The sequence below is a fragment of the Macaca mulatta genome, chromosome 14 (assembly GCF_049350105.2).
Source record: "Macaca mulatta isolate MMU2019108-1 chromosome 14, T2T-MMU8v2.0, whole genome shotgun sequence".
Classification (NCBI taxonomy): Eukaryota; Metazoa; Chordata; class Mammalia; order Primates; family Cercopithecidae; genus Macaca; species Macaca mulatta.
In genome coordinates, this window is record NC_133419.1 from 54,171,139 (window position 1) to 54,196,107 (window position 24,969).

The following is a 24,969-nucleotide window of genomic DNA, read 5'->3' on the forward strand; positions in this document are numbered from 1 at the left end:
GTGGTAGAAAGGGTGCAGACAAGAGATCAGATAAGGGTTGGGGTCCAGGCCCCGTTCTGCCCGTACCACATGTGTGACAGGGGCAAGTGATCTGATCTTTCTAACCTCAGTTAGGTTCATAATCTGTAAAACTGGGATGTAACTTGCACATCACTGAAGTATTGTGAGGGATGTGATGGCCTGTATGCCATGGTGCCTGGCCCAGTGCCCCGCATGTGATGGTGATGGTAGGTGTTACTATGCCTCACCCAAGAGCAAACACTCCACGGGTGAAGAAAGGGGACATTGGAGGCTAAGAGTTGGGCTGAACACCTGCGGTTATCCCCACTCCAGTGTCCCTGGGCTGGGGTGGCTCCCTTCATTCCAGCAGCCCTTTGAGAATCCATGAAGACCCCATGCCTAACGTATCCTTGCCTGTGTTCCGGAGCTCAGGAACGTGCTCTTCCGACTGTCTGCTCATGGGTAAGTGATGACGGAGTGAGTTTCAATAATCCAGTCTGTAGTCTCACTCCTTCCTGATGATCCCACTGAAAGGACGTGAACGGACCTTGCTAGGTTAACCAGGCTGTGAATCTCAGCTCTGCCACTGGTTGGCTTGTGACCTGGGACAGAATATGTAATTTCTCTTTACCTCAAGTATCTATAACTTGAAGTTTAGTTCATAGGAAATACCATATAACTGTGGGTTATATTATTTTTATGTCTTAATATATAATATTTATATATGTGTTTATGCATTTACTTCTGTATGTACACACACACACACACACACACACACATACACACACATAATTAGTATGTGTCCGTCTCTGCTGGACACTTTCAGTATGTCAGTTGATGTAATCTCAAAACCACCTGACAGCTTATCCTCATTTGGCTCAAACATGTAAAGATGTCCCTAGGTCCCACCACCAATAGTTGAGTGTGTAAGCCATAAGTCCTAGAACATGATTATAGGTTTTACTGTGTCACAGCCAGAAGCAACTGCTCCCATGGTGAAGGCTGGGAAGAGGAGGGCTAGCATCCAGCAGCCCTGCTTTCTCCAGCAGCACTGCCTCCTTAGATTCCACGGCCTCCACAGGGCATGGCCCAAAGGACTTTCACAGCTGCCTACTGGAACCTGCCTGCAGTTATCCCTGATTCTCAGGCCACCCAGAGCTGGTGCCCATTCTCTGGGTGAGGTGAGCACCCAGCCGGCTTCCCACCCTGTGTTTAGAAAGAACCTTATTTCCATTTCTCTTTTCGGAGTTGCAAAAGAGAGGCAGACCAGCCATCTCCTGCCTGGACACATCAGCTCAGTGTGGGGTGCAGGCAGACAGGGAGGGAGCCCACGGATGTTATAGGCACACAGATGTTAGTGCCGCAGTGCTAACCTTCTCTGCACCAAGTGATGGTGAACTCTGGGCTGCTCCTGCAGCTTCCATGCTAAAAAAAGGAGCTGCTTGATTTGTTATTCATTCCACACGATATGTTTTTCACTTCATGTCCAAACTCCGCAATTAGAGTTGTAAACAGTGAGTTTTGCATGACTTTTATTAAGCTCCTGCAGACTGGGAAGAAGCAGTCATTAGCAGCTCCACAGTGGGCCCATGTTCAGACTCACTAACGAGAGATGGACTGAGTCTCTTGCCCTCCACCCACCATTCTTTGGAGAGTCTTGCTTCCCAGGCCTCTCTGGCCTTGGGGACAGGTCACCAAGCCCAGTGACAGAGGAGCTGATTTTAGATCCCGCCTTGGCTCTGTGCTCTCTGACAAGTCACGTTACCTCTTTGAGCCTTCCTGATCAGTAAAATGGGGGCGGGTGCTGTTAAATAAAGTAACAAACCTGCATGTGCCTAGCACCAAATCAGGCACAGAACTGGGCTCAGTGATATTGGTCTCTTGTTCAAACTGGAGAAATCTCTCAACAAACATTCATGATTATTAAAGGTAGCTTGCATTTGTTGCTTACTGTTTCTAGGTGCTTTGTGAATGTAAGCTCGGTTAATACTCTCAAAGGCCCTTTGAAGTAGGCACTGCTATTATCCAGTCTTTACAGGTGAGAAAACTGGGGCTTAAGGCAGGTATGTAACTTGCTCAAGGTTACACAATTACTGAGTGGTAGAACCTGGTTTGGAACCCAGGTTGCCTAACTTCAGACCCCATGCTCAGAGCCATGACTCAATACTGTCTCCCTGGTTTAGTTAACACGTGGCTCCCGCTCTCAGGAAGTTCTCTAGACAGACACAGGACATTAAGCCATCACAGGGTGGTGTGATGCCAGCTGGGCACACAGGCAATGTGCAGTGCACACTTGCTAATGAGTGAAGGTTGCAGTGAGAATATGGGATGGACTTCCTGGTTAGTCAACTACCCAGGCATACTCTTCTCCTTAGGATCTCAAGGAAAACTGAATCTAATTTGCAGTTTTCTCCCTGACAGTACTGACAGCAGGTTTCTAAGATTTGGTTGGAGGAGATTTGAAAACATCACTCAATCAGTGCTACCCTTCCCCATCCACCCTGGGCTTGGTCACAGGCTGCAGGCTACAGGCTCATAAGCTCCCTCCTGGCTTGTGAGGGCTGTCTACACACGCCTCCTGCCTTTAAGGTTCTCCACTTTCTCTGAGGAATTGAGGTACCCATCTCCCCACTGGGAGATACCTAATCTCAGCATTCCAGGGCCTGAGCATTAGAGCCAAAACCCCCCACTTCCCTTCTTCCCTTTCTCATCCCTCAAGCCTCAGCCCAAAGCCTACTTCTTTAGGGCAGTGTTTCCTGATTATCCCATCTAAGGTGCCCTTACTTGTTATTCTTAGATCTCTGTACCTTGTCTGATTTTTTTACAGCTCTTGGATTTGGTGATTATTTGTGAATTGTTACACCTGATGGTCTTTCTCCACCACTAGATGGTGAGTTCCTCCAGGGTGAGGCCTTTGTTTTATTCTCCAGGTGGCCCCTTGTTCCTAGTGCACCACCTGGCACAGGGAAGCCACTCAATGCACCTCTGTTTCCTAAATGAATGTTAAGAAAGTTGTTGATTTTTTTATGTAAATGAAGGCTTAGCCAGTCTTCCACACAGAGCTCTCCTAGCAGCCTGCACAGACACACAGCCCTTGAAAATTCCCAGCCTTAATCTCCAGCCTGTTTCTTCATCTGTAAAATGGGGTTAAAGCCATCTACCTTGTAGAGGCTTCGTGAAGATTAAGGGGAGGGATACAATTGACCCTTGAACAACATGGGTTGGAACTACGTGGATCCACTTAGATACAAATTTTCTTCTGCCTCTGCCACAGCAAGACAGCCCCTCCTCTTCCTCCTCCTCTGCCTGCTGAGCACGAAGATGCCCTCCACCCACCATTCTTTGGAGAGTGAAGAACTTTATGATGGTTCATTTCTGCTTAGGAAATAGTAACTGTATTTTCTCATTTTGAAATTTCTTATTTCTATTTTCTTTTCTTTAGCTTACTTTATTGTAAGAATTTGGTATATAATACACATAAAACACAAAATATGTGTTAACTGTTTATGTTATCAGTAAGGCTTCTGGTCAACAGTAGGCTGTTAGCAGTTGTTTCGGGGGAGTCAAAAGTTATACGTGGATTTCCAATGGCATGGGGAGTCAGCACCCCAACCCCTACATTGTTCAGGATCAGCAGAAAATAGGATGCTTGGCACCAAGGCTGGCACACATGAAACCCTCAATCAACCAGGTAATCGCTGTTATTCTAGTATTAGTATTAGTTATTATTAGTCAAGATAAGAGCTGGCAGAATCTGTATCTGTTTATCACATTCAGTATCTTTGTATGGAGACCTGGGATGGGAGCTTGAGAGATGTGCCCTCCCCTACCGGGATAGAAGCCAGCTCCTGGTTATCTTTCTTGATGATGGACCAGTTGCTATGGGCACAGGTTGGGAAAGAGCAGGGGACACCTCCTTCTGTTAGTGTCTCTCCTGCCACCAAGTCATGCTAGCACATGATGCTGACCTGCCTTTCCATTTGACTCAACCCCCAGGCAGGAAACATGTAAACTCCTCAGACCCCAAGGATTGGCAGGGCTGCTTTCACTAACACTTCCCCTTTCAGCTTTCTATAATTCATTCCCCCATTCAAGACGGTCTTGCAGAACCACACCCAGGAGGGTCCAGGATATGAACAGCAAGCCAGTGACAGAGTATAAGTTGCAAGAGTTCCATCACCCTAATGGCTTGGGTACCATGCCCTCCCTGAAGGCACTTCCTCTTTCATTTGAAGCAGGAAGTGGGGAGGCTTTCCTGTGATGTCCCTTGCACCAAGTGTAGGCCTTCAAGAAGTTGGGTACTTGAGTTGCTGCTCTTTTGTCCCATTTCTTAGTAGGGTGTCACCAACTTTTCGGGTGAGGCAGTTCTTTACTGCGTGGGACTGTCCTATTCAATGTAGGATGCTTACCATTCTTGGACCCTGACACCAGCAGTGTCCATATGAGACTAAAACATCCCCATACACCTCCAAAAGGCCCCTGGAGGAAGTGGTACCCACCCCTGGCTGAGAATCTGAGAAAGGAGAGTAAATAAAGAAGCTCTGGGATTTGGGAATGGCTGGCGGCATTGAGTGTGGGTATCTGAATAATGTTTATATCAGGGCAGCTTAAGGATATGCTTGTCTATTTCAAGACAGTTCCTAAGGAGATGTGTTCAGAATATATCACAGGCATAAATGGATTCTTATATTTGATTTTCCCAAGTAACCCAATTGTCACCACATTGCCTTTGTCCCAGATGCTTTTTCTGAAATCGGTTTGTTGCTCTGCATTAGCCCTGCCAGGGTAGAGCTTTGGTGGAGTCCTTGAGGTTAGCACTGTCTTAATATACTGGGAATTTAAGCAGAGCTGGGTCCTCTAAATCAATCACCAGAACAGCTTTAGTTGTTTTTTTTTTTCTTGCTCAAAAATGCACTATTAAATGCAGACACACGTGTGGGAGTGGAGGTTGGCTTGAGTGAAGGACACATTTTAAAAGAGAAATTTTGTAACATTTTTTTTCTGCAGGAAAAAGGACTTGCTGGTCTTGCTTCTTGTACAACTGGGCTACAGAATAGATTTGCATCTCCTTCTATCAGTGTCTCTTCTGCCACCAAGCAGCATTTTTAGCATCCTTGGAATATGCTGGGTTGTTCAGAAGTCACCTAATCATATTTTCCTGGGGCATTCCAGGTGTTTAACAAATATGTGTTGAACAAAGGAATAACTAGATTAATGGAAAATTAAAGCTTTTTAAGTGGTGATTACAAAATGGAATGAGCCAGTGTTCATCTTCTTGCCCCCTCTGGGGTCTTCTAGGGTGGCAAGGTTCACCCTATCCTTGGGACCTGAGGACAGTTGAGTCCAAGAGAGCATTTCATCCCTCATAATGAGTGCCTTGGTTGTGGAATGTCTGGGAGGACATGGCAGTGAGAAAACTTCTATCTGAGGAAGCGAATGAGGAAGTGGAGCCAGCGAGTATAGACTTCTTTTGCTTAGAATTTGCTGTGAAGGGATGGGGGTCCTGGCCATCAGAAGGGATGTGGGGTTGAAAGGAGGTGTGCATTTGGATTTGCTTTTTAAAGAAAGCAATAAGGGAACATATTTTGCAACTGAAGGGAAGAAACAAGTAGAGAGAGAGATCTGATATATTTAGGGGGACAATTAACAAAGCAATATCCATGGGGGTGGGGACAGGGCGAGAAGAGGTGGGGTGGTCCTGGACGACAGGAAATGAACTTCTGCTGAGGTCCAGGAGGAACAAGTTTGCAGGCTGTCTTGCAACTGAAGGGGATAGTTTGCAGCATAAGGGGATCTGGGTATGTGAGAGAATGGAGAAGGTTTAGAAACCCTGCAGAGTGGAAGTGGCTCAGCTGCTAAGCAGGTACCCAAAGAAGTAATACTACGTTGTGTTGAAGTACCTGGTTGAGGTTAAAGATCATGAGTTTGTGGTGGATTTAATTTACTCAGTTCCGTGAATTTTCTCTGGTAGTGCTAGCATCCAGGGAACAGGTGTGGAGAAGGTGAACGAGGCTATAGAGGTAGAGTTTACAGGGTGTAAAAGGCAGAAAAAGTAAGGAATTTAAAAACTGAAACTGCTAGCAAGAGTGTCATTATTGAAAATTGGGTGCAGCCTTTCTAGGGAGAGGTCAGGAAAGAGTGGTAAGTATAGAAGGAAAGAAAGAAAATTATTATTTCAAAGGCCTCAATTAGGTTGATGAGCAGGCATTGGGAAGTAAGAGAGTCGGTAATCAAGATTAATAGGTGTGTCATTTTGTGTTGCTATCACCTGAGGCTAAGAAATTAATAATGAACAGAAATGTATCAGCTCATAGCTATGGAAGCTGGGAAGGCCAATATCAAGGGGCCAGCATCTGGTGAGGGCCTTCTTGCTGTGTCATCCCATGGTGGAAGAGTGGAAAGAAGGGCTCAAGAGGGGACTAAACTTGTCCTTTTATAAGGAACCCACTCCCTCGATAATGACATTAATCTATTCATAAAGGCAGTGCCCCAATGACCCAAACACCTTCCATTAGGCCCCACCTCCCAACACCACCACATTGAGGATCAAGTTTTCAACATGTGAACTTTGTGGGGCACAGTCAAATCACAGCAAGGTGATTGGGCAGAAGTAGGGCAATGGAGGATTAGACTTCACAGGTAAAGTAGTTTGGGGCACTAAGAGCTGGGGTCTAGGTGTGGGTGGGCTAAAGTGGAACACAGCACACCACCCCAGAATTGAGGCCACAGTGCAATGTGAATGCTGCCCAGTGTGATGTAGAGGAAGCTGTGAGCCTAGTGCCAAAGACCCTGATGGACATAGCTGACTGCCTGGCACTTAAGTGAGAACAACAACATGGACAGAGGGCAATGGTGTGTGATGTCTGATTCTTACGGAGGAGGTGTTTTTTATACTAGGATGGAAGAGTGTACGTGTAGAAGAGGCACCAGGGGAGAGGAGAATGTCAGCTCCACCTTGAGTCCCGATTAGAGACTCAGCACATTCAAAAACACACGAATAATAGCATCCTCCAGGAAGAGCCTTTTTTGGTGGGAAAGGAAAGGTTTGTTTTGTTGGAAAGGGCCATCCTGGAATGATACTGTGGGTTTGATAAGAGGCTTCAGAAGGCTCAAGAAAAGGATTAGGAGGGAGGGCAAGGAAGGGGGGAAGGTCAACTGGGGAAGAAGCACAGAGCATATCAGGGGTGGAGTGAGGATAAGAAACCCCCACAAAGACAACAAAAATTAAAACTCATGTAGGGACACATTTAGTGAACTGCCTTTATTGAAAGTAACATATCTTCATGAAAATAGACAATGAAATGAATATCTGAGACTGGTGTCATCCAGGAAATCTGTGCTATGTGATTTCCACCATCAAACTACATGACGAGGATCTTCCTGCCAGGCCAGGAAATGGTGAGTAGAGTGGTATATGGAGATAGAATCATTGAAGATTTTTCTGCCAGGGAGTCTTCATGATCCATCTTCCACTGGAGTTTCCTCTAAGGTAACTCTTGTGGCTAAGGTAAAGCCACAAGGAAGTTCCATATGAACTGGGAGTAGTAGAGAAAGTGGGTATCAGAATCAGATTGAGAGAAACCACATCTCCTTGTAATGCAGCCACTGTTGTCACCCTTGGCCCCCAGCTTTTGTGCTCAGGACAAAGCGCCCGCTTCCAAAACTCTGTCTGTCCTCATGGCAACTGAATTTTGTTCCCATCACATTGCTCCTGTATTTCATGCTACATTCTGTCCAGGACCATCAGGGCTATATGGAGTTTCCACTGTGCCAAAGGAAGTGATCAGCATCCCAGCTGCCATGAAGAAAAGAGGGCTGGGTAGTAGTGACCTTGGGAGGTCAAGGATGCCTTCCTAAAGAACTGCTTCGGGACCTTAAAGGAAGAAAGAGTGGGATGTGCACCAGCAAAAGCAGAGAACAGTTCAAAAGTGGGGGCCACATGTGGAAAGGGGTAGCATCAGAACCTTTCCTTCTTTCCTCTTGAAGAAGCAGGGCATTGTGGTGGTTGAGGTGGGCTTTAGGGCCAGATGACTTGAATTCGGATCCCAGCTCTGCCAGTTTTCCTGTTTGATAGCAAATTGTTGCTATCCAATAATTTACCTCTGTTTCATTCTTTTTTCTCATCTAAAAGTGGACATGCCCTCATCTCTTCCCCAGGGTTATTTTGAAGATTTAAATAAGTATGTATAAAGCATTTAGCATTCCTGACATATAGTGTGAACTCATTAAATTGGAAATATTATCATTATAATAATTTTTGTCCATCAGGAGGGGATAAAAAGGAATGCAATTTGCTGAACACCTACCTTGTATGCCATATACTTTACAAACACCTGTAAAAATGAGGTACCTGTATCAGAACACTTTACCATATAACAAACTACCCCCAAAATTTAGTAGATTGAGACACATCTATTTTTTTTCTGAGAGCAGGCAATTTGGGCTAGGCTAGACTGGCCCTATCTCCTGCTGGTCTCAGCTGAGTTGGCTCAGGCATCTGTGGTCAACTGCTGGTCAGCTAGTTGACTCTGTTTCTGGAGACCGGCTGACAGTCAGCTGGAGTGAGGGGCTTCTGGGCTATGTGTGTGTTATCTCACAGACTAGGCCAGGCTTCTATACATGGTGGTAGGCACAGGGCAGCAAGAGAAGGCTTGAGTTCTCAAGCCTCACCATGCATGATTGCTCATCAGGTCTATGCTTGTATTACATCGGTGATGCACATTTCATTGGCCCAAAGTAAGACACAGCACAGCCCAGACTCAATAAAGGGAGAAATGAAGTGAAGGAAGAGCTGCGCAGTCACATTGCAAAGTAGTTTGTATGCAAGGATGGGAAAAATCTGTGGCCATTTGTATAACACATCACAATGCCTCATCATGTTCACTTTGTATTATTTTATTCATTTGTTCACTCATTCAGAAATATTGAGTGCCCATCTTGTGATATGGCAAGAAAAGGGATCCCTAATATGAATGGCCTTAGTTTTGTAATACTTTCTCTGTCAGCACAATCCATCTGGCATTGCTATCTGAGGTCTGTAACATCCAATAAAGACATGAGCTGGAGGAAAGCAGGTCATATTTTCCCCAGGGACAAGGAAAATGGAGATGGAGATGGTGTTGGATCAAGTGAAATCGAGAGATTTATATCTGCAGATTAAAATCAGCCACCATTATTTTAGCCACATGAATGCCATTTTTTTTTCTGGGTTAACATCTCCCTACTGGATCTTAACCTGCATATTTTATTGCTATGTTCTTTCCTACATCCTTCTGATCACCAAGATTGCTATTGAGTCCAGATCCCACATTGACCGTATGTCATCTGTGCATACTCACGCATGTGCACGCACACACACACAGAGATACACACATACATACATACACACACACACACACATTCCACCACTCTCACTGGGAATATTCTAAGCTCTCCTTAATGCTGTGCAAAATAACTATTGTATGCCAAAAAGGTATTGAGCCTCCTCATTTCTCAGGAGAACCAGGTAAGGTCTAGACATGGCATAGACTATGTCCTAGGGAGAGACCCCATTCTATCCAAGTCATTAATCCTCTGGGCTATATGGAGAGTGATGTCCAAGGCCCAAAACTGGCCAGAGAGCAGCTTAGAGGAGTTTTGGAGTAAGGGATATGAGGCAGGCACCAGGGAGTGCACCTGCATGAATTTCTGGATTCCATATGCCCCTGGAATAATCTATTAACACATTGATTCAACTAATATGTTTTGAGTGTATATCATGTAACAAACAGGAGGTTCATTAATAGAGACAGAAGGGTGAGCAAGACAAACATGGTGTCTGCCCTCAGGGAACTTGGAATCTAACGGGGGTGACTGCTGTTATGGTAGCATCCCTGACAGCTAACACTGAGCACAAATCCTTCCATGTAATTCTGCCAACATCCTCAGAGGCTGGCAGTATTCTTAGCCTGTTTCCACTGATAAGTAAATTGAGGGGATGAATGGCTGTGTAAACTGTCTCTAGTCACACAGCTCAAGGGTAGTGGGGGCAGGGACTTGAGTCGAGGCAGTTTGGATCCAGAGTCAGTCTTTCTTGAATCAACCCTCTCCTCCGGAGTCCCACATTGGATCAAGTCTCATTGGTATCTGTGTTCAAAGTTTCTTGTACTTTTCCTTAAGAGCATGCATCACATTTAGAAGTTCTATTTTGGTGTGATTATTGGGGGAGGGAGCTGTCCGTCAGTTCAATCTGTCTTATGCTCCAGTAATATATGACCTCAAAATCTCAGTGGCTTACTGGGCCCTACTGCACGTCTGTTTCTTTCCTGACCTTACCTCTCTTTTGCAGAATCTTGTCAAAAGCAACTGATACTAAAAAGGCACACTCTGCATCTAAGCACGGGCTCACTTGCCGTATTATCAGTCTACCAATATATTGCAGGCCAACTAAGATATTTATATCTTACCAAGCGATTTCACCAACCGTCTCATGGTTGCATAGATGAGGTCACCATCTTTCCAGCCTCCAGTGGTGGTTTACTCATCACCTACCTCTGGCCTTAAAGTCAGTGCCCATACTTTAAGGTTTGGCAGTACCCCTCCTCTAGTGTCGGTTTTTTAATCAGTCATCTTAAGCTGATGTCCCCACATCTCAGTGGATTACAAGATTTGTTTATTTCTTACTCATGCTACATGGTCGTCATCATTCAACTTCAGCTCTGTCATCTCAACTTTTTCTAGGGCCAAAGGGGCAGCTCCTTTCTAGGATGCTGCAGGTCCAGTGGCAGAGAACAAAAAGACAGTCGATATATCACATATTGGTCTTGAAGCTTCTGATTGGGAATGACATCTGTCACTCACACTCATGTTCCAGCTAGTCATGTGGCCGTATCTGACATTAATGACATGGGGATGTACAATAGCTCAGTAGGGAGGGGAATACAGGAAGAAGCATCATAGGAGAGGGCAGAGACTATTTTGAACAACAATTCAATCTGTTAGAGCAGTTAAGAAGTATGAATTGACTGTCACAAGCTGATGCAGAGTGGGCAGACTGTTGTTTGTGAAAAGAGTGTCAGGGGAAGTATTCCTCGGTGCATACGATATGCACCCTCTTTGCTGTTTGTGAGTGAGTGAGTAGGCACAGCTTATAGCAGACAAGCAGACACAGCTATGAAGTGTTTTGAACAATACCTTCCAAAATAGAGCCCAGTAGTCAGATATCAGGTGTTGGAGATTTCTTGAACATAGAGAACTTACTAATGAACAAGCTAACTGTATTTGTTAATTTGCGGGGCGGTCATTATCAACAACAAATAAAACAAATTTGGGTAGCTTAAGGTAAAGACAAAGGGTGAATGTTTTAGAGAAAACCTGGGGCGATTCCTTTTTAGACTCAGAGGAAAGGTCGAGGGGAAAGGCAGGAACTAGGACAGCTCCAGGGGCCTCAGCAGCAAAATTCATGGCTCTTCCCTAGAGAGTTGCCCTACATGTGTCTTAGCTTCAGGGCTACTTTTCTGTGTCTTTCTCTTTCAGGTTTTAAATTCCTGGGGGAAGTCTTCTTGGCTCTTTGTAACAGCTCCATTCTCACTGATGGGCAGGGTGGCAGAGTCCCAGAGCATAGACCATTTGGGCCAAGCCCTAGGCAGAGCCATCTTCAGAGGAAATGGGTCACTGTCAGCCAGGCTGACAAGGAGTGTGTGCTAAATTACTAGAGGCAGCTACTTCCTGAGGGTCAAAGCGAGGATGAAATGTACTTTTTACCAAAGGTGTCCCCTATCTCCGGATGACCTCATCACCTACAGAGAAGGATTGGCAAGATAAGTTTGTGTGATGGTGTTCCATGAACAGTCCCAGGTCAGAAGGGTGCAGCTGTTCCTCAGAGCCCCAGGTCTGCCTTGCAGGGACCTTAGGTGTCATCATGGCTGCTGCACTGAAAGGTGGCCTGTCAGATGTGGAGTCCCCAAAAGGCTCAGGAGCACCAAGTCTAGTGTGTATGAGCCCCACTGCTGACTGAGGTTGCGCTAGGGCCCAAGTCCAGTGACAGGCTTGGGCTCAGCCTCTATCTAGTGTCAGTGCTGAGGACTTGGGCATAATGGCCACAGGTGGAGCTAGCCACGGGCCAGCATTGTCTTGAGTCAGGTTTCTCTAGAAGCAGATCCTGAGACAAGGGTTTGTGACAAGTAATGTATCTGGAAGGCAGTTCTAGAAGCACTAGTAAGGCAGTAGAAACATGAGCCAAGGGAGAAAGAAAGGCCAATCAATGGCATGTGAATGCACAGGTTAGCAATGTGGGCCGCTGGTGCCAGTGCTGCTGGGGATTTCTGGAGGCCTGTAGGGAACATGTCTCCAAATTATCCCAAGAAGGAAGAAGGATGGGTTATTTGTCCACCAGCTTCCATCCATCATTGGTTGGGGGCTGCTTCTGGAGCTAGGTACAGGAAAGGCAAGCTCCTGCAGCAAGAAAAGGCCCCCAGGCAGAGGGCAGCAGGGGCCGACAGAGGAGGTTGTTCACACAGCCAGGGCTGGGGAGTGCCCAGATGCATGGGTGAGGCACTAACAGTATCCGCTACAGCCACAAACAGGGCTGACACCAGGTTATGCTGTCAAAGTGAATGGGATGGGTTTTCCAGGAGTCACTCTAGCTTTGTCCTATATCCAGGAGAGGCTGAGCCCTGAGGGGGATTGCCACCACACCCTTGCTATGTTCCACATCTGATGATGGTCTTCTCAAGGGTTGCTGACGGGCCAAGTATGTTTTGAAGGACAGCCACTGAGGGCTGTCAGTCTCTCTGCCTTTTAAGACTGAGTGCAATGACTGCATCTCCAGAGCACCGGAGATATCCGAGTGCAATGTCGCTCTCCACGCCCTTTGCGGCTCTTTACTGTCTGGTTTTGTTCTGACAGCAGCACGCATCCTGCGCATATCCTTTCCCTGAGCCAAGTCCAATTCTTCAACGACGGGGGCCCGGCCTACCACCCTGGCCATTGTTATTGATTGGGCCTCCTCTGTGATCTGTCCCGTGGCAGTGTGTTTCTGCTTGACGTGGCTTTTGTTTGCAGCTCCCATCTGTGTCAAGGCACTTTGCTGGAGAGAGCCACTGAGGCAGGAGCCTGTCCCAGGCAGCCAGGCTGGTCTTGGGGATGCAGGCAGAGGGCAGGAGGAGGAAAGGGAGGAGCAGTGGCAGAAGAATCTGGATGAGGGGCTAAGGCCTAGATCAGGAGAGTTTGCAAGTGCTGGTCGCTAGAGACAGACCCGGAGGCTGCAGAAAAAGGCAGACTTCACCAGTGATCCCAGTAAAATGGGGCACCCATTCTTTGTCTTATACTCAACCACACCAAGGCACCTCCAGGCCAAGCTTGCTTCCAGGCTCCTTGGATGTTTTAGAGTCAGAAGACTCTTAGAGCCCCTCAGATGTGCTAACAAGTGGGGGCACTCACGGATCTGAGTCACAGCTCCCTGGGGGCCAGCGGGGTGCTACCCAGTCTCTTCCCCACCTCATCCCATTGGCACTATCATTCCTTAAACGGCATTGTACTGTCAAGCCTCTGTGGCTTGTGTTTGCCTGTTTCCTCTGCTAGAAGACCCTTGTCCTTGACAAATATTTGGGCAAACTACTCTCTCTTTAGGCTGTTCTCTTTAGACTCATTACTCACTGACAGCCCCAGGTAGAGACTGTTACTCCAGCTCTGGGGCACCCCAGCACGCTGCCCACCCATCTGTTGTAAGCTGGCCACGAACATATTCTACCCATCCTCCAGCACTGTCTGTCTCTCCACCAGGCTGAGACTCCCTGAGGGAGGGGCTCCCCGTCTCCTCTCTGCTTTCCCAATGCCCAGGCCAGCCCCAGCACCTGAGAGGCACAAAGGGTGTTTGTTGAATTGATTGGGATCAAGTCCTCACTGATAGGCTGAATTCCAGTAATAAACCTCTCCCCAAAATGCTGAGGGATTCGTGTGCCTGTGCTCAGCCTCACCTGTTCCCCCTCCACCAGGGAAATGGGTTCACAGAGGAAGCCCTGAGCTAGAAACCCAGCCTTACACATGTATGTCATCACACTAATGGAGAATGGTGCTTATAAATGCTTCCCGTTCCTCACATGGACCTCATGCTGTGGTTGATGAACATAAGATCATTCTGGAAATGACTCTCCTTCATTTCTGATTTAGCATCAGCACACTGTGGCCCTCAGCACTGTAACAAACCTCTGTGTCAAGGGGTTAATGACCAATAACCAAACCCTTAAATCAGCCTGCCTGTCTGCAGAGAGGCCTGCAGCTTGTTCTTTGAAAAAGAGGAAAAAGCCCATTTCTAATACACATTCTGGATGTCACAGCCAGCACTCTGTAAATTGAAATTTAATAAAGCAAGGCTCCCTTCCTTCTTCCCGCCCTCTGTGTCTGGCACCCTGCCTGTTTCCATGACTCTTACCTGCAGACCTATTGATCAGACTCAAGACAGGGGCACAGAGATGAGGGGGTGAAGCATTGTAGCTGGACGGGTAGCCCTCTCCCTCCTGGGTCTTTTCTTGCCCTCCTATGGATACCCTGGTCCCTGCCTACCTTGTCCTTGCCCTGCAGATAGGGATAAGTTCCCCCTTCTCATTGTGGGGGCAAGCTAGAGCCCTATCTGCAGGGGCATTGCTTTTAAGCTAGAATCCAGAAGGGTGTGTGCTGCACCAACATTTCACTCCTAGGCTTCCCAAACTCTCCTTAACCCAGGTGGTTTTTAACCTTAGTTACACATTAGAATCACCTGGAATAAATCCCTGTGCCCAGGCCCCAGCCCCTGAGACTCTGGTTTGTAGGTTTTAAAGCCCCCCAGGTGATTCTGCTGTGCAGCCAAGGTGGAGAGCCCTGCCTTAGCTTGATTGCATTTAGGAGTTTGTCCTTGTGAGTCTTGTGATTTCATTTGCTCTCAGATATTCCTCGTCTTGCAAGATCCAGGCCATAGCTTGACTGTGCCTTCAATGACCTTTGCCAACCACCCAATTTTAAAAGTTTGCAATCACCCTATTATGTGCAACTCTTAACTCCCTAGACAGTGTCACACCACTCCCCTGTTATGTCCCCCAGCCCCTCAGAGAGCTGGGCTCTTAATTCCTTGTTGGGCTGCAACCATCCAGAATACGGATAAATATCCAAAGAAATGACAAGGATGCTGGTTCATCCATTTCCAGTGTAAGTGCCTGGCCAATTCAGTTGTTTTCTCCCTTATGATGGGTTCTAGAACCTCTTGTAAACAGTGTCCCAGTATAACTCTCCCTTTCCACCCCTCACCACTCTCCAGGCCCAGGACAGTTTCAGCCAAAGATGATCACTGCTGCCCCATGCTGGAGGCTCAGCGGGGAGAGGCTAAATGCCCCAAAGATACCTCATTTTTCATGGACACCTACTTGATAGGCCAGCACAGTTGCCAAGGAAGCCTCATTTAATGGAGGAAAAACAGCTGGTCCAAATTTACATGCCCATTGTTTGGAAGAGAACTCGTACTCCAGTTGTGCCTTGCAAATGTGTCTATTATTAAGTAATGTAACTAACCCTATTTTGCCCAATGTTCTAGATTTGCCTGGGAGGCCCTCCTTGACTCTTCCTCTGCCCATCCCATGATTTTTGCATCTCAGTCTTTATTTAGCTTCGTGAAGGTTCCAGAATTTCTGCGGAGGCTGAGGCATGACATAGGTATTGAGGTCTTGATAGAAGAGGGGATTGGATGATTGAAAAATACATAAATTGTAGTTCTACTTTTAGTTCTTTAAGGAATCTCCAAACAATTTGATCCAGCAATCCCACTCCTGGGTATCTACTCAAAGGAAAAGAAGTTCTTCTATGGAAAAGACTGGCACACGCATGTTTATAGCAGCACAATTCACAATTGCAAAAACATGGAAGCATCCTAAAAGTCCATCAACCAACGAGTAGATAAAGAAAATGTTGTATAAATACCGTAGACTTCTACTCAGCCAAGAACAGAAATGAGATAATGGCATTTGCAGCTACCTGGATGGATCTGGAGGCCATTATTCTAAGTGAAGTAATTCAGGAATGGAAAACCAAACATCCTATGCTCTCACTTAAAGTGCAAGCTATGCTATGAGGATGCAAAGGCGTAAAAATTATATTATGGACTCTGGGGACTTGGAGGAAGAGGTGGGAGGGGAATAAGTAATAAAAGATACACAATGGGGCCAGGCACAGTGGCTTATGCTTGTAATCTCAGCACTTTGAGAGACCAAGGCAGGCAGTTCACCTGAGGTCAGGAGTTTGAGACCAGCCTGGCCAACATGGTGAAACCCTGCCTATACTAAAAATAAAAAAAAAGTTAGCTGGGTGGGTGGCATACACCTGTAATCCCAGCTACTTGGGAAGTGAGTCAGGAGAATTGCTTGAACCCAGGAGGCAGAGGTTGCAGTGAGCTGAGATCATGCCACTGCACCCCAGACTGAGTGACAGAGTGAGACTGTCTTAAAAAAGAAACAAAAAAACCACATATTAGGTACAGTGTACACTGCTTGGGAACTGGGTACACCAAAATCTACCACCTGTTCCCCCAAAACTTTGAAATAATTTTAAAACAAAAATATGTAAATTGGCCATATCAAAGAATGCAAGGGAGTGGGGCCTGGTGGAGGTTGGAGGCAGGAGGTTGAGGTTCTCATCCACATGTTTGCAAAGGCTCTTTGGTGGAGTAGAAGCTAACAAAGGCCCCTCATCCGCAACATCCTCCTCCTGGACAGATGCCTCCTGCTTTAGAGAAGTGGTTTTCAAACTTCTTAAAATCCGTCAAAACCTATTGTTCAAAGAAAATGTTATATGAAAGTCAATAATCCAAAAGACAAAAGAAGATCTGCTGTGGTGGGGCTGGGAGAGGGACTCTGGAACCCCAACCACAATGGCCCCTGAGACCCCTTCTTGGAGTCCCCAGAGCTCAGCGTGACAACCTGATGGGAACGGCCCTGGTAGTCCCATCGCTGGTTCATGGGTGAGTTCAGAGTGGCCCTTGGGACGAAGCTCCCGGGCCTGGGCAGCTGCAGCTGAAGTTCGGGACTGGGCAGAGGCAGTGGCCATCAGTGCGGCCGAGGAGAGCCCCTCCGAGGAATGGGTAAGGGACCATAGGCCCTGAGCTGCCAGAACTCAGCCTTCCTTGGGACTTCTCCCTAGGCAGGGAGGGGAGAGAGCAACTGCCTACCTGAGTGTCTTCACAAGTTTTTAAAACTCTCATAGCCTCAGTTTCCTTGTTCTTAAAAGTGGCAGTAGCCACAGGCATGGAAAACACCTAGCAGAGGACTGCTAGGGGCACAAAACTGTGCATGTTTTCTTCTCTTCCTTCCCTTCCTGAGGCTGTTCTGCTCCAGGTGGCAGAGTTTCCATCTGCCAGGTGAGGCTTGACACATGTGAGGCGTGGCTCCTACGGAGGGCTGGAGGCCAGGCTCTGAGACCAGGGTATCCTACAGGGTGGGGCCCTTGCCCCAAGGTGAGGGGACAGAGTCAGGAGAACCTCCGGCCCTAGGGGGACATTACCCAGCCTCGACTCTGTGGCTCCGAAGGCAGGAATGTGAACCAGAGTTCTGTGGTCTCCCTGGCCAGCTGTTGGCTCTCAGTCATGGCTCCTACCCCTGGCCTGGAGGAGAGGAAAATGCTGCTAGCATAAGATCCAGGATACGGATGTGTTGATTCTTTTACTTTGCAGGTGATTTTGCTCTTCCTCCTGCAAGCATCAAAATGAAATGCTGGAGATCTAGTTTGCAGCCCTGCTGAGCTGTGTGGGGCTGAGTAGAGAATGAGCCAAATCAATCATTGGCAGCTGAGGAGGAGCTGAGTGGGCAGGGATGATGTTTCTCTGCCCTGGGGGTTTGTAAGACGTCCAAGGCAGGATAACAGCTTCCCCAGCCTCGGACCAGTTACAGGACGGATGCTGCTGTCTCAGAACTTTGTAGCATCTTTTATTCTAGGCCCCTCCAGCTCTCTAGTACTGTATTAGTCCAGGGCCCCATCATGACTGGAAGGGATCACAATGGAAGCCCTCTCCCGGCTTCTCACTGCCCCTCCAGCTTGGAGGCTGGAGCTGGAATGACCCCAGGGAGGTGCGTGAGGGAGGTGAGTGGTCACACCAGTAGCTCTGGAGTTAAACTGCCTCGCTGTGAATCTCAGCTCCTCACCAACCGTGTGACTTCGGAAACATTACTTATGGTCTCCTTGCCTCAGCTTCCTCGTCTATAAGGTAAGGGATAATATTAGTACCTGCCTCACAGAGTTATTGCTAAGATTAAACAAGAATAAAGCATGTAAGTTATTTCATGTCTGGCACAGGGTAACAGGTAAAAACACGTCAACTTTTATTATACGCTATCTCAGTTGGGGTATCTCAACAGCGGCACTACTGACATTTTGGCTAGATAATTCTTTGCTGTGGGGGGCTGTCCTGTGCATTTAGGATGTTGAGTGGGATCCCTGACCAGCCACTAGATACCTCCCACCACCCCCACCATCATGACAACCAAAAATGACTCCAGGCATTCCAAATAGCCCCTGGTTTGTAACGTTCCCCCGTTCTAAGTCACTTCTTGCCTTACACCTTCCAGAGTCTCCATTGCTCAGAAAGCTTAGCTATGCTTGCTGGGCCTGCAGGCACTGAAAGTGGGGCAACTTGTACAAAACTTTTTCCCCTTTTTTGTGTTCGAGCCATTGTTTTATTTAATCCACTAGGCTGGGCTTCTGAGATGTCCGTGTGAGGACTTGAGAGAATCCTCTTTGCCAAACCTCCCTCTGTGATCTGCCAGCTTCGTGGTTACGCCAGTCAAAATGCACTTTGTTGTTTTGTTTTTAAATAACAACTGTCCAGCCCTATTATGATTTTCCCAGACTCTGGAGCAATAAACAGCTCTGATGACAGCTGTACCAGATAGTAAGTGCACACGTTTCTCCTGTCATCTCCCTAAACTCTTCAGAGCAGCTAAGTGGATAAAACTGATTTCAGCTGTTACCTGAGTAGCCACTTGTGTCTGCCAAGTCTGCTCCGGAGACAAGAACCAGGCTCTGATGACAGAGAAGAAGAAAAACATGGGAATGACTGGCTCCCTTACTGTCCTTTTCTTACAGCCCACATCCCTAAACCTCAGGAAATCTGGGTCCTGGCATGCAGGGAGATTAAGAGCTACAGTGTCCTAAGGAGGTCACAGTGCATTCAACCCAAGGGCATAAACAGGTGTGCACCTTTTGGCGAGAGGCCCAGGTGGCAGGTTGAGGCCCCACACAGTTGAATATTCAGGGCAGGCTTTCTGGACGTGGTGGGTTCTCGTTTCTATTTTCAAAGTAGTGAGAGTTGGGGTAGGTGAGTGCAAGAAGTAGGGGCACTTCTCATATTCATGTGATTGGGGTCATTATTTCCTGACACGTTGTTGGTTTCCCTAAAGTAGCATGGCTTCTCCAGGACAGGGACCATGGATTTTCTCATCTCTGTAACCCTAGATCCCAACTTAGAGATTACTTGTTAGTTGAATAGAGGTGATGCCTAACTGTATGGCTGTTTGATTTTCTACATCCTACCAGTTGCCAAGTTCTCCCTCAACTCCAATAAACTAGAAGCCACAGGACATCAGCTTTTTTTGGTGCTGACCTGGAAATCCCGGCCACACAATGGACAGCCTCAGGATTCCAATGAGCAAACCGCCCCTTGCTCAGGATAGCTTTAAGGAGTATCCCCTTGCCTCTTGTTCTGGTTACATTTCCACATTAAAGCTGAGCATCCTACATTTGGCCTCTGCTCAGAACTTTGGTCACTGTAAATCCTTCACCTTTGTTATTGGAAGACTCAGTCATTTTAGTCATTTTGATGTCAATTTCCATGGATTTGCCAAACCTGATAACTTGTAAGGTGACCACAGAGAGCAGATCTTAGCTGTAATGAGCGTCTTCTCCTCCTCCCTCCAGACACACTCTCAACCCAGCTCCCTCCACCCTGAGACGCTGACTTTATGGAACATTTCAATGGAAATCTCTGGTTTCCAGTTGCGTTCTGCCAATGGCCTGACCTAGTATGAGATTGAAGTGGGGAGGAAAGAGTGAACTTGGGGTGTTTGTTAAGCATCACTTGCCATGACCCCCAAGCCCTCCTCTCAGCTTTCTCTCCATGACTTTTCTCTTACAGGTTCTGGTGACAGCTCTGTCCTCTCATTCCACTGGGCATAGGGGTACTAACGGCTTCTTGTTACTTTCCCCAGGGAACCATCCTATCCCTTGTGGTTCCCTGACACCCTACCCACACCTTTGAAAATGGTGCCTTTATTACACACTCCTCAGATCTCCCCCTACTAAAGTGGGTCATCTCTTTCCTGTTGAAGTCTTGACTGTTCCTAAGGGAACACCCTGCCTGCCCTCCACCCCCTCCCAAGAGCCTAAAGCGACTTCTGAGCATCAGGAAGAATCTGCCATAAAGGGCCACCCTTACTCGCCCTCCTCATCTGCACTGCCTTCTTTCCACTTCTGTCCCTTTTATGGCCTGGCACACAGGTTTAAAAAGTACTTGTCAACCATCCTCTTTTACTAAAGCAAAAAATACATCATTTTGCCATTTTGAATTAATCAAAAATATTTGCCAATGAGAATTTTTGAACATGTCAAGATAACCAGAGAGAACACCCTGAATATTTAACCTAAAGTGGAAAAGTGTGGTATCTTGGTTTGTTTCTGGGGCCTAAGCACTGGGGCAGGGGGGCACTAATGATGAGGGTGGCAGCATGTCAATGCCTTTAGCAATGTGAGGAGAAGAGTTCACAGAACCCTAAGACTTTTCACTTGGAGCCCTGATTGGGAACCACGGATCATGGCTAAGGGAAGTTGCTGAAAATGTTGAAGGCCAAGAGTCACGTGGCTTTCCCCTAGACCAGGCCCAAACTACCGCCCATGGGAGACTCCTACTTTTGTAAATGATGTGTTCATGAAACACAGCCATTTGTTCATGTTTTTCTTTTCTGGGATGTGTTTGCACTACAGTAGGAGAGTGAGTTTTCAGAGGCTGTATGGTCCTCTGTGTAGAAAGGAGTTTGCAGAGCGGGCCTGGCTGCTGTCCTCTGAAAGGCTTGCTTACAAGGTTGGCATCCAAGAGCCTGGGTCTCAGGATTCCCAGCAGAACTGATAAGAGTGGCTCTCTGTGCTTAATCTGATTATACAAACAAAACAGCCTAGGTTTGCCACTCACTTTCCTTCTGGAAGTCTGGGATTTTGGTGCATACTAGGCAGAGCCTGCCTATGTGACAGTCCCCTGTAAAAACCGTGGGTGCTGCGTCTCTAATGTGCTTCTCGGTAGATAGACAGCATTTCTCATGTGTTGTCACAACTCAGAGGAATTGAGCATGTCCTGTGCAACTCCCCCGAGAGGGGACCCTTGGAAGCTTGGGCCTGGTTTCCCCTTCTTTTTCCTTTTCCTTTTGGGTTTGTTTTGTATCCTTTTGCTGTCATAAATCATAGCAGTAAGTACAGTTATGTGCTGAGTCCTGTGAGTCCCCATAGAAAATCATCTAGCTGAGGGGTGGTCTTGGAGACTCCCCAGCACACCCACAAAACCAAACATATTTGTCAACCTGCCCTTTAAGAAAAAGTTTGCCACCTCCTGCTCTGCACAGTCGTAGTGTGCATGGAAATGATGTTACACACCTCCCATCCCACAAGACTGTGCTTCCTGAAGGCGCCGTCCAGGCTTTTTGCTCTGACAAAGCACAGTATCTGACATGAAATATTTATGAAGGGAGGAAATCGGGGAATCTGTAAATAGTGGATTAAAAGCAGGCAGATCACGAGGTCAGGAGTTTGAGACCAGCCTGACCATCATGGTGAAACTCCCGTCTCTACTAAAAATACAAAAATTAGCTGGGCATGGTGGTGCACACTTGTAATCCCAGCTACTCATAAGGTGGAGGAAGGAGAATCACTTGAACCTGGGAGGTGGAAGGTTGCAGTGAGCCGAGATGCGCCACTGCACTCTAGGCTGGGCAACAGAGCAAGACTCTGTCTCTGAAAAAAAAAAGAGAGGTTTGTAAACTGGGTGAAGAAATAAATTTAAAAGGTTATGATCAATGTTTTCCAATGAAAGATTAGAATAGAAATCAGTGTATATTACATATGTAAGGGTGTTTTATTGTAGTTATACAGGTGGACCAGATACTATACTGGATCATAATGTAAAAGGGTTTCTTTTTGTCTATTGCAATAGAAAATAATCTGAAGGCCACTGGATGTGACTCCAGGGTCTTCCCTAACTGTGGCCTCTCTGCCAGCTGCCCAGGAGAATCACCACCTACCCTCCTGTCTCTGTGGCCATTGGCATTTATCCACACTCTCTCCCTCCCTCCGCCCCCAGAACGTGTACTACACGAGCAGTCAGCAGATCCATGTGGGCATCCTGAGCCCCACGGTGGATGACGATGACAACCGGTGCCTGGTGGACGTCAACAGCCGGCCCCGGCTCATCGAGTGCAGCTACGCCAAAGCCAAGAGGATGAAGCTTCACTGGCAGTTCTCTCAGGTAACAGCCCGAGCCCGGGCACAGTGGCAGCCGTGTTGGAAAACGAGGAGCGTGGCCTCAGGGGCCAGGGAGGGGATGGAGGAGAGAGGAAGGAGAGAGACTGGCAGTAGTGAGGCTGTGGCTCCAGGCTGCTTCTCAGGGATTTGCCGATCACCTACCATGTGCCGTGGGTCTCGTGTGTTAACTATTGATCCCTGTGATATTGGCTTTGAGGGAGTTTATTATTGTTGTTGTTTTACTATAATGATTTCATTATTGTACTTAATTTTTAGATATAAGGAAACTGAGGCTCAGAGAGGGGAGTCCCCTGTCCAGAGTCTTACAGCTAGGGGTCGGGCTGGGATTTAAACTCGGGTCTTTCTGACTTTAAACCTTCACATTTCTCCTATACAAGCCTCTGCTCACGAGACGGAGCCCCCAGTCTCCCAGGTGTAGACAGTGCTGGGTCTGTGATCTGCAACCCTCTCTGCCTTCTGCCCAGTATTGGGTCACTCTGGGAGAAGAAGTTTCCTTGCCGGGCAGCATCTTGGGGCCATTTGGCAAAAGGCAGTCCTCACACTAGTGACCGTGGGACATTCCTTTATTAAGTCTCTGTTAATTCAGGGGCCCATATTTGACTTCCTGCTCTTCACTGGCCCCTCATAGCTCCCATTATAGAATAGTGGCCAAGGATCTAGATGCCTAGCTTTGAGGAGAACTTCTGCCTCTGCCCAGAGGTCTCCTAGTCACCAGGGAATCTGCTAAGGTAGGATCCATTTTCACCCACAGATAGGGATGCCTGCCTCCCAGGTGGAGCAGGTAAAGTGTTAATAACAGGAAGTGAGGGAGCCCATGGGGTTGTGGAGCCTCAGGGCTGCCTGGGGCTGTACATGGTGGACACTCCCAGGGAAGTTCAGGAGGGAACACCTGTATTCATGGGACTGAGTGGCAGGAGCCCCTGACTCCAGCCTCCCGGCAAGCTGCTTCTCCCCTGGTGAGGAGGAGACTGCTAGGGCCACTTCGAGGAACTTTGGAAGCTGGCTATACCTTCATTCCAGTCCTGGCGTCCAGTTACTCTCCCTGTAGAAAGGGTGCTGGTAAGGGGAGTCCCAGCTACATCGTATTCCATGGGCATAGGGCACCTTTGACTGTGGTGTGGGTGTGCAGAGTTAGAGGACTGACAGAGACTCTTAGGTCGTAAATAAACGGTGAAGGTCAATACTGAGCTGCAAGTTCAAAACAAGGTCATGGACTTAGGAGCTAGTTAGAAAGCAGAACCAAGAGCCTCAACCAGGGCTGTGTGAACACAGGAAAGCAGATGGTGGAGAGGAGCCCAGGAAACAAATGGGAGCATTTCCGAGGGCAGATGGAGGATGCAGGTGGCAGCTCTGTGAGTCCCAGCTCGCTCTGCAAAGTGTCAGGGGTTCAATGAAAGGGAACTCATGCAAAGGACTCATGGCTCCTGCCCCTTCCTGTCTATGTAACCTTTGGCATGTGCTGTAAACTATAAAGTTCTGTCCCAATAGGAATAACAGCTAACATTCATATAGTACTTACTGCGTGTCAGGCATATATTAACTCATTTAATCCTCACCACAACCAGATGTGATAGGTACCACCTGACCTCATAGCTGAGGAAACTGAGTCACAGAGAAGTTAATGAACATGCCCAAGGTGCTCCTGCTGGTCATTAGTCATGAAATAGTTCCAATTCTCTCTTACTTCTCATCACTGAAGTTATGTTGGAAGTGGCCACGTGGGAGAAGGCCAGAGGTCAGGGCTGAGGCTTGAGACACAGGGTGTTCGTCCTCCCACCTCCCTCTCTGTGGAAACACCAGATGCGCCAGCTGGGAGCTGCTGCTGACTCGACACTGTGCCTGGCAGAAGCCTTCATCACTTTCCTCTGCCAGATTTCCAGCTCAGGGGACAGAGGATGGGGCTACATTTCCCTCCTTTCCTCCAAGTTGAGAGGCAGAGGGAGGCCTGGGGTGTGTGGTGTGGGAGGACAGTTAGGTACATGCCTGGTGAGGGATGGCTGCCGTTTCTCAAGATGGACTAGGTGCAAAGTAGGCTTGTAGGTTGGAGACAGCAGCATCCCGCGTGCATATTCTGGGCTCCGTGGAGGTGAGTGGGGCTGACTTTGCTGGGGTGAAATGGGCTTCATGCCTGAGACTGTCTTCAGGGTCTATGTGAGTCATAAGGGACCATTTTCTACTGCCCTCAGCCAGACCTGCTGGGCCTCTGGGTTCAGCTTGCCCTGCCCTCTGCGAATGGAACAGTGCAGGAAGTTGGTGGTGGTACAGCTAGGGGTGGGCAGGGCTGGTGGCTTCTCAGAAGACAATGTACTTAACTGGGAATGAATGTTAAGAACCTGGGAGCCTGGTCTCTTTGGAAGGAGTAAAGGGCATTCCAGGGAGAGGAAACAGCATGTGTGAAAGTTGTGAGACATCAAAAGCAGGCCGTGCTCAGGGAGCTTCCAGGAGTCAGAGGGT

At 47.6% G+C, this 24,969-nt stretch overlaps 1 protein-coding gene and 1 long non-coding RNA gene across 8 annotated transcripts in view; both read left to right on the forward strand.

Moving 5' to 3' along the window:
* GALNT18 (polypeptide N-acetylgalactosaminyltransferase 18) overlaps nt 1–24,969 on the forward strand; it is a 362,102-nt gene that overhangs the window by 317,010 nt on the left and 20,123 nt on the right. For 6 of the 7 annotated variants that reach the window (XM_077963393.1, XM_015114859.3, XM_015114860.3 and 3 more), the window contains one exon: nt 22,334–22,498. In XM_077963393.1, coding sequence (XP_077819519.1) covers nt 22,334–22,498 — 165 coding nt within the window. Of the gene's footprint in view, nt 1–16,008; nt 16,560–22,333; nt 22,499–24,969 lie in introns of those variants that run through there. The other variant, XR_013404005.1, reaches the window with a different exon arrangement.
* On the forward strand, nt 1,908–5,251 carry LOC114672336 (uncharacterized). Its single transcript, XR_013404011.1, has 3 exons — nt 1,908–2,038; nt 2,828–2,890; nt 5,008–5,251. It is a non-coding gene; the product is annotated as an uncharacterized LOC114672336 (long non-coding RNA).